At 41.3% G+C, this 8,792-nt stretch overlaps 1 protein-coding gene across 11 annotated transcripts in view; it reads left to right on the top strand.

Moving 5' to 3' along the window:
• The window catches only part of CSPP1 (centrosome and spindle pole associated protein 1), a 66,614-nt gene that overhangs the window by 47,163 nt on the left and 10,659 nt on the right, over positions 1 to 8,792 (top strand). For all 11 annotated transcript variants that reach the window (XM_015559550.1, XM_015559548.1, XM_015559540.1 and 8 more), the window contains 4 exons: positions 610 to 714; positions 2,331 to 2,397; positions 3,155 to 3,272; positions 5,266 to 5,405. In XM_015559550.1, coding sequence (XP_015415036.1) covers positions 610 to 714; positions 2,331 to 2,397; positions 3,155 to 3,272; positions 5,266 to 5,405 — 430 coding nt within the window. The remainder of the gene's footprint in view (positions 1 to 609; positions 715 to 2,330; positions 2,398 to 3,154; positions 3,273 to 5,265; positions 5,406 to 8,792) is intronic.

The raw sequence follows: 8,792 nt of genomic DNA, 5'->3' as shown, positions 1-8,792 counted from the left end.
CGACCTGAGGTTACACAGCAGGAGCTACAAAGAGAACTGCAGATTCCCCTTCCTTTTTTGGAGTTTGGAGGTGCACTGATGAGGCTCAGCTGTGAAGCAATGCAAGCCGCTGTGGGGCCTTGGGCCTTCTTTTGGAAGTTCTGGGTCTGTCTGGCCCAGTTGCAGTTTGTTAGGTAATTTTCAGATTGCAAAGGGCCCGGCCTTTCATATGCAAAAGCCTCTGCTGCCAGCCCTTTCCATGTGCGCTTCCGTACCTCTGCACTTTACTTCCGCACCTCCTCTGAGTCTCAGTGTGCTTTTCTCTTTCCTTCTAGTTGTAGAATTTCCACTCAGCCAGCCTTCCTGTGGTTCTGGATGATGTTCGTTTTGTCTTTTAGTTGTATTTTTTTCCTGACTTTTTGATAAAAGTAATTTATTAAATAAGAGTAGTAACATTCTTAACTTAGATGCTCAAGTATTAAGGGTGTATGTATGTGCACACACGCGTATCCATGTGTGTTTGTACACTTACATTTATTGATGTGGGTATGTATACACACATTTATTTTTTAAAAATTTCTTTGATTAAGGTATTATATATGTGTTCTTATTGCCCCATTCTTTTTCCAGCGCTTGAAACAGCCTTCCCCTGTGGTTCCTGCTTTACAGAACAAAATTGCAGGCAAACTCCAAAGACCTCCTTCAGTTGACAGCATTATAAGTGCCTTTATTCAAGTATGTACTTTTTCTTCTGATTGGCTAATCTTAGCTAAGTTATTTTGGGTTGAGGGATTGGATGAGATTTAAATTTTTTAAGATCTGAAATAGAATAGTGTCTACAGTAGTTTGTTTGCTGCTTTGGTTGTAACTTGGTGCCCTAAAGTTTAAATTTAATAATTTAGCACATCATTCTTGTTCTGACCCTCCAGAAGGCCTTTTCTTTGATAATGTATCTTCTAGCTAGCTGTAGTTATGCTAATGATGTGCCTTAAACTTTAGACTGAGCTACAATCAAAAGAAAGTTGGGAAAATGTTCCAAAAAGGTTGTTTCTTAAGTTGACTCTTGAAAGGATTTTCCATAAAAACAAGGAAGATGAGGGACTTGGCAGCACGTCCTAGGCCTTGGAGGGACGTGTATGCCACGCCGCACACATGGAGAACACACGGGCGTGGTCTGGGCCTGGCAAAGCCTGAGCAAGTGCAGAGGAGGTGGAGGTCGGAACACATGCAGGGTCTTGTGTGGAGGGTAAGGGGTCTGACTTTATTCCATAGATGCGTGGCTACCAAACAGGTTAATTACCATAACAGATAAACATTACAAGAACATCTTCCTGGCTCTCACCCTCTGAGATTCGGATTCAGTAGGTCTGTGGTAGATGATGTGTTCTTAGGCTGTGGTGTGGAGATACATTTTGGAGGCCAGGATACTTTTGCAGAAGTCCAGATGTGAGACTTTATCTAGAGAAAGGCAGTGACAGTAGAACAGAGGAGGGTGACAGCATCAAGATACGTTAAGAAACACAGATGGTGGTACGTACTGACTGGTAGGGAGGAGTCAGTGACAGCCATCAGGTTTCTGGCGAGGGTTTCATGGAGCAGGCAGTTGGAAATAAGAGGTTGTGGCTGAGAAGGTGGTCTGGACTGGATCTGTCATTGTGGAAGTCGTGGGCACTGTTGTTTGTCAAGTGAGTACAATAGTCTAGGATGGGCTTGGGGGCAGTAAACAGCTGAAGGTGGATTACTAGGGAATTACCCACATTTCAGAAGCAGAGTAAGGACATGGAGACGGAAAAAGTGACAGAGTGGCAATGATGTCAGTTGCTGCTGGCTATTGAGTGTGTCACTGGGATCACGTGGTGACTTTGGTGAGTCAGGTCAGTGGAGTGATGGGCTGCAGAGCAAAGGCGGGCATTTGCTATGCAGTGGAGAGTGAGTGGGAACAAGGACATAGACACCATACGTACTGCATTTACTATTCTTCAAAGAAGCAAGGCTCTGAAGGGAAGGAGGAAATAGATAAGAGTGAAGGTGAGATAATTTTTTTTAAAGAACAGAGAGATTTTGACGCATAGTTGAGATTAAGGGGGGGAAAAGGGTGGAGAAAAGGGACTAATTGGTGGAGGAAGTGGGAGTGGAGTCACTTATCAGCTCCAGAGTACTTGGGAAGGAGTTCTCTGTGGATCGGGCAAGGACTCCATTGTGGTGGGAAAGGAAAGTCGATGCAGGTAAGTTTATAGGTAGGACAGTGGGGAGTTTGGCTTCTTCTACATATAGTTACTTTAAGAAAGTATTCTCTTCAAGCTCTGAGTAGGGAAGACACACTGAGTCTGTCTGTCATGATTGTTGAACAGGAACGTTCCGTGTCCAGGGCACAGTCTCCTCCGGTACCTGCCAGGAAAAATCAACTTCGTGCGGAAGGTAGAGTTACCTACTAAACCTGTAATCTAGGACATTTTTTTACAGACTCATAGAACATTGCAAAACACTATAGAGCAGCGGTTCTCAACCTGAGGGTCATGACTCCTTTGGGGGTCGAACGACCCTTTCACAGGGGTCACCTAAGACCATCGGAAAACACATATATAATTACATATTGTTTTTGTGATTAATCACTATGCTTTAATTATGTTCAATTTGTAACAATGAAATTGCGGGTCACCACAACATGAGGAACTGTGTTAAAGGGTCACGGCATTAGGTCACTGCTACAGAGTAGAGAGGGCCTGGGTACCCTCCCAGCTTCCCCGTGGTAACATCTTACCTAGTACAGTATCACCACCAGGAAGTGGACACTGGTGTATTCTACGGACCTTCACCAGGCTTCACCAGTTTCACATGTGCTCATTGTGTTGTGTGTAGTGCCCTGCACTTTACCTTGTATAATTTGTGTAACCACCTGTCAAGGTGCAGAACTGTTCTATCACCACAAAGGAATTCCTTGTATTGCCCCTTTATGGTGACATTCTCCTCCACCCCCAAAACTTAACTTTTGAAATTTCTGTATTATCAGAAATGTGTTTGTGAGTCTTAATATGATATTCATGAATGTGATCTGTTATTTAAAACATTAAAAATAACTTTCATGACAATGTCTCTCAACATTTTAGCTTTATGATAAAGCTATATTTTAAAGCTTAATCTTTAGTTCTTTTTACTTATTGATGGGACTTTGCAGAGGAGAAAAGAAATGTAATTATGGAATTATCAGAAATGAGAAAACAGCTTCGTAGTGAAGAGCGGCGTCTCCAGGGGCAGTTGCTACACTTGGAAAGTGATGAGGAAATTCACATGAGGCAAGTTTCAAGTTGCATTTTTATTTGTTTCTAAATTTTTTTGTGTTCAGGATGAAGAATCATATGTCAGAACCTATCCAGTAATTTTTGTTTTGGAACAGGGTTAATTTTTACTGTAAAACACTCTTTATTAGAATGGATAGTTTGTATGTTTGAAAGTTTTTAAGATTATTAGTGAAATTTAAAGACTAAACTAGCCTTTTTTCCCAGAAGAAATCTAGATAAATAATGATATTCTAGTGGAGGGAGTCAGTGCAACTAGCAAAAACAGGGTATGATTTTTTAGTCTATTGGTGTTTGCAGTGTATAGTAGGTTTTCTCTCTTTTGACAAAATAGGCCTTTTTAAAATTAATATGCTTTTGATATACTTTTTTCAATCTTTTGTAAAGTTGCATTAATAAATTTTTATCCACAATTATTGACTTTATTCGTTGAGAAAATACGGGCTATTTAATAGATACTTAACTGTCTATAAAATATTTAAATTGAGCTTTGTAACTGTCCTGTTGTACTGCCAATAACATTTTTGGTGGTGGTATTGACATAGGAGTTGAGGGAAGGAGGAAGAAAGGAAAGAAAAAGAAGAAAGTAGCATTTCTTGAAGGAAAACCAGAAATACTATCCCTAACCATGAACTGTTTAATAGGGTTAACAGCCTATTTAACTATTAATGTTAATATAATTAGATAGAACTTCTGTACACCTTTTTTAAATCCTCACTGAGGATATTTTTTCCATTGATTTTTAGGGTGGAAAGGAGGGAGGCAAGGGAGAAAGAAACATTGATGTGAGAGACACACATTGATTTGTTGCTTCCCTCACACGCCCCCAGGGCCGGGGATGGGATCTGCAACCGAGTTACAGGCCCTTGCCTGGGAATTGAACCCGAGACCGTTTGGTCTGTGGGCCAGTGCCGTAACCACTGAGCCAAATCGGCCAGGACAGGACTTAGGTATTTTAATGTAATGGCCTTCTAGATTTAGTACTTATTTTTGTTTTACATTTTAATGAGCCTCCACTGCAGTTCTTGACACTCTGGGTAGTTCACTACTAGGAATCTGTGTCACCTTGACCAAGTAGTTTGTGGCCCTGTGAGTCCGTCCCCTGAAAGAGCAGGGGCACTGCGCCTGTGGGGTCCCACTATTTCCCTGCCTGGGCCCAGGGGAAACTTAGTGCATCAAGAAATGAAGACAGGAGTCTGGCCAGCTCTTACACCAGTAGCTTAGAGCTGCATTTTCAGAACTAGAGAGGCCTGCCTGGCACTGAGGGCAGCAGCAGGGCTGGAGTGCCACCCTCATCCCTGTCCTCTCTAATGTCAGCCCCCGCCCCCCAGCCATAGTGGGAAACTCCCTTCCTGAGCTCCCTCCTGTTATACCATTTCCTAGAAATAGAGTATTAAGTAACTAACTAGGTACCAAGTTTCCTGAAAGCCTATTGTAAAATTAGTGTTGGGGACTGTGGATAATAAACTGTTATAATGGGCAGCATATTAATACCATCTTTTTCTGTACAATTTCTATTTTAGGCTGGGGAAAGTTTACATTTATTGCGTACCTAATTCATGTCAAGTACTATGCTGGGTACTTTACAGGATATAATTTCACTTAATTCTCATACGCTTAAGACTAAAAGGGGTAGATACTATCTGCATCTTATAGATGCTGAAGTCAAGGTCAAACTGCTAACAAATAGCAGAGCAGGTCTTTGAGTCTTGGTTTCTCTGGTCTCAAAGACTCATTTTTATGCTACGGGAACATTTTAAGGTAAAACTAAATCATCTTATTTTTAGAATAAAGTACTTTGCATCTGAGTATTTTGAAAAATTATAAACAATGACTTTATAAATACCTATTTTTTAATGAGGGACTGAAGTAACAGATACTAGAATGTTTATAATCAACTCTGGTGAAAGATGCCTCATTTCTTGAATGAAATGCGAACTCAGATTTTCTTCCCATAAAACACACGTTTATCATAGTTTGTCACTCACAGGAAAAGAGAAAGGAGCCCCATGGACATATTTGACATGGCGCGGCATCGGGTGCAGGCTCCTGTCAGAAGACAGTCGCCGAAGGGCTGGGACTCGGCTACTTTGCAGAATATTCGGGACTTCAATGAGCTGAAAGACAGAGGTGAGTAGAATGCTGTATTTTAAAGATACAGCAAGAATGGTCTGCCCATCTTCATGGATCTTTAAACACGTTTGTATCCATCATCTGTTTTTTTTTTTTTTTTTTTTTTTTTTAAATATATTTTATTGATTTCCTACAGAGAGAAAGGGAGAGAGATAGAGAGCTAGAAACATCGATGAGAGAGAAACATCGACCAGCTGCCTCCCGCACATCTCCCGCCGGAGACGTGCGCGCAACCCAGGCACATGCCCTCGACCAGAATCGAACCTGGGACCTTTCAGTCCGCAGGCCGACGCTCTATCCACTGAGCCAAACCAGTTTCGGCTCCATCATCTGTTTTAAGTGAGTAATACTTCTATGTGCCTTGGTGCTCCATTTTATGAGACTGAAGCTTTGGTTTGGCCTAACGGAGCTGGCAGAGCCTCGGCAGTGGATCAGATCACACCTGAGGGTGAGGAATGGCCCTTAGGTGTTCGTGGAGGGTGGGCAGAGCAAGATGAGCTTAGGAAAGACTGTATCAGAGAAGGCACTGCCTACGATGAATATTGGAAAGTGCCAGTTGGATCAAAGGCCATTGGTGACCAGCTAGATTTTTTCTGTGGAAGCCAACCAGCTTCGGGGTGAGGACTGAATAAGAGGCAAAGTGTTGGAAACAATTAGCATAAAACAGGCCCTGGAGGAAGCTTGGCTGGGAAGGAAGAAGGAGGGTCTAGCTGTTAGAGGAGGAAGGGGTTCAGAAGCAGGAGAGGGACTGAGTGGTTGTTGGAGAGAGCAGGGTCCCTGAGTGCACAGGAGGAAATGTAGGGTGTTTAGAGGAAGAGGGTGGAGAGGGTTGATGTAGGAGTAGGAGGAGAGAAAGCTTATTAGGGAAGTAGAATGGTCAAGGTATATAGAGCCTGGGGACTAAAGATGTGTAGAGGAACCAAAATATGTTATGTGTGATATTTCTTTAGGCGCATTCAACAGTGTTTGAGTCGAGGAGACAAACCATTGGATGTGTGTTCTGATAAACCAGAATTTAAACTTTTTCTTATTTTTAAAAGTAATATCTATTATAGAAAAATTTGAATACAGAAAGATAAAAGAAGGGAAAATCACTTTACAGAGGTTTTCTAATCTTTTTTTCAGAGCCTAAATGTAAAAAGTAAAATAAAAACAAGATATAATTGGCCTAGCTGATTTGACTCAGTGGAGCATCCACCTGTGGACTGAAGGGTCCTGGGTTAAATTCTGGTCAAGGACACATGCCTGAGTTGCCGGCTTGATCTCCAATAGGGGTCATGCAGGAGGCACCCAGTCAGTGATTCTCTCTCATCATTGATGTTTCTATCTCTCCCTTCCTCTCTGAAATCAATAAAAATACATTAAAAAATATATTCTTTTTTTCTTTCTTAGATTTACGGTGTCAAATTACATATACCATAGTTATTTAGCATGTTACCATTTATTGCTTGCTTACGATATTCCAGGATTGTGTCATCCAGTGGGTCTCACAATTTGGTCAGGGAACTTGTGAGGTCAAAACTACTTTTATTAAAACAGATATTATTTGCCTATTTCACTTTTATTCTCTCACATGTGTATAGGTTTTCCAGAGTTAATGGCATGCGATGACTTCATTGCTCTGAAGCTAACAGAATGTGCGCTTGTGTTTACCCATGTAAAAACTTCTTAGTGTTAATTTCTAAGATGGTGTCTGTGTGTGTATGTGTGAGAGACAGACAGACATTGGGTCCTCAATTTTTAAGAGGTCTTGAGATCAAAAAGGTTTAAACCATAAAACAGCCATTTATTTCCCTATATTACTACACCCAGTTCTTATCATGTGGCTTATCTCATTTTTAGAGAGGAAACCAAGTCTGGAGGTGGTGAAGTCAGGGTCCAATCCAACCGAGTATGTGTCTCCAGCGTCTCTTCTGTTAACTTTGCTCTTAACCATTTTTTATTCTTAATTATTCAGTGTGCTTTCCATTTTTCACTATTATTTTGACAATTTCTGATCACAAAGCTTTTTATATATTTAGGATTATTTCTTTAAATTATATCCCAGTGGTATTATTTAGTAGATCAAAGGGAATATTTTCAAGGCTTTTAAAATGTATGAACTATTTTTATTCTCAAGATTTAAAAAATTAATGTTTAACATTTTCATTATGATAAAAATTGATACTCTTGAATTTGTGGCAAAGGTAAATTCTTAGACTGTTATTTCCTCCAGTAATGACATCCCTCCTAAATTTCTAGCCAGTCTGCTTTTTGCATTTTATTTGCAAGGGCTAAAATGTTAATTGGCCAATAACAAATTTTCATTTTCCCAGTGTATTACAGGGATCAACTGTGATTACATTGCCTCATGGCTGCCTGAGTTTCAGCCAATGACTCACTGTGGGATGTATCTGTGCAGTTGCCCTGCCATCTGCTTTGGGCATCTGGAGGGAGTGGGGTGGTAGGAATAGGGAATGAATACATCAATAAGCTGCTGCTTGTTCTGGGGGGCTCCCTTATAATGTTGCTAGGTTTGTGGAAAGGCATTTATTTAAAGAACTAGATGCCCGGTGCATGGATTCGTGCACTGTTGGGGTCCCTCAGTCTGGCCTGTGGCCTCTTACGATCCAGGACCCCTCAGGGGATATTGGACTGCCAGTTTTGGCCTGATCCCCACAGGCCTGGGATGTAGTAGTGCATGAAGCAGCAGGTGGCTGGGGAGGAGCCCAAACCCAGGCTGGGCGCCGTGCTGCTCCCGCTCATCCTGGCTCACACTGCGCCTGTCACTTGCCAGCATGAGCCCTGTGTCTGGCGTCCATCAGTCAGCTGAGTGGCACTCTGCTGTGGGAGCGCACTGACCACATGCCTTGAGCATCTGCCCCCTGGTGGTCAGTGCGCATTATTGCGACCGGTTGTTTGGTCACTTAGGCTTTTATATGTATATACTAATTTTTTTTTTTTTAGTATCTTGGGTTTTTATTGTAGTTTATTTCTAATATTATGCCATTGTGGTCTGAAAAGAAGCTTGGTATGATTTCAATCTTCTCTAATTTGGGGACACTTTGCTTGTGACCCAATATGTGGTCTATTCTTGAAAATGTCCCATGTGCACTTGAGAAGAGCGTATATTCCTTGGCTTTGGGCTGAAATGTTCTGAAGATGTCAATTAGGTCCATCTTATCTAGTGAGTCATTTAGGATTGTCATTTCTTTTCTGATTTTTTGTCTAGAGGATTTATCCAGTGATGTCAGTTGTGTATTAAAGTCCCCTAATATGATTGTATTGTTGTCAATCTCTCCCTTGAGTTTTTTTTATGTATTTGGGTGCTCCTACATTGGGTGCATATATGTTTATCAGGATTATATACTCCTGTTGTATCGATCCCTTTAGTACTATGATGTG

Source organism: Myotis davidii, unplaced genomic scaffold, assembly GCF_000327345.1.
Source record: "Myotis davidii unplaced genomic scaffold, ASM32734v1 scaffold393, whole genome shotgun sequence".
Lineage (NCBI taxonomy): Eukaryota > Metazoa > Chordata > Mammalia > Chiroptera > Vespertilionidae > Myotis > Myotis davidii.
This window is presented reverse-complemented; position numbering and strand designations above follow the sequence as displayed.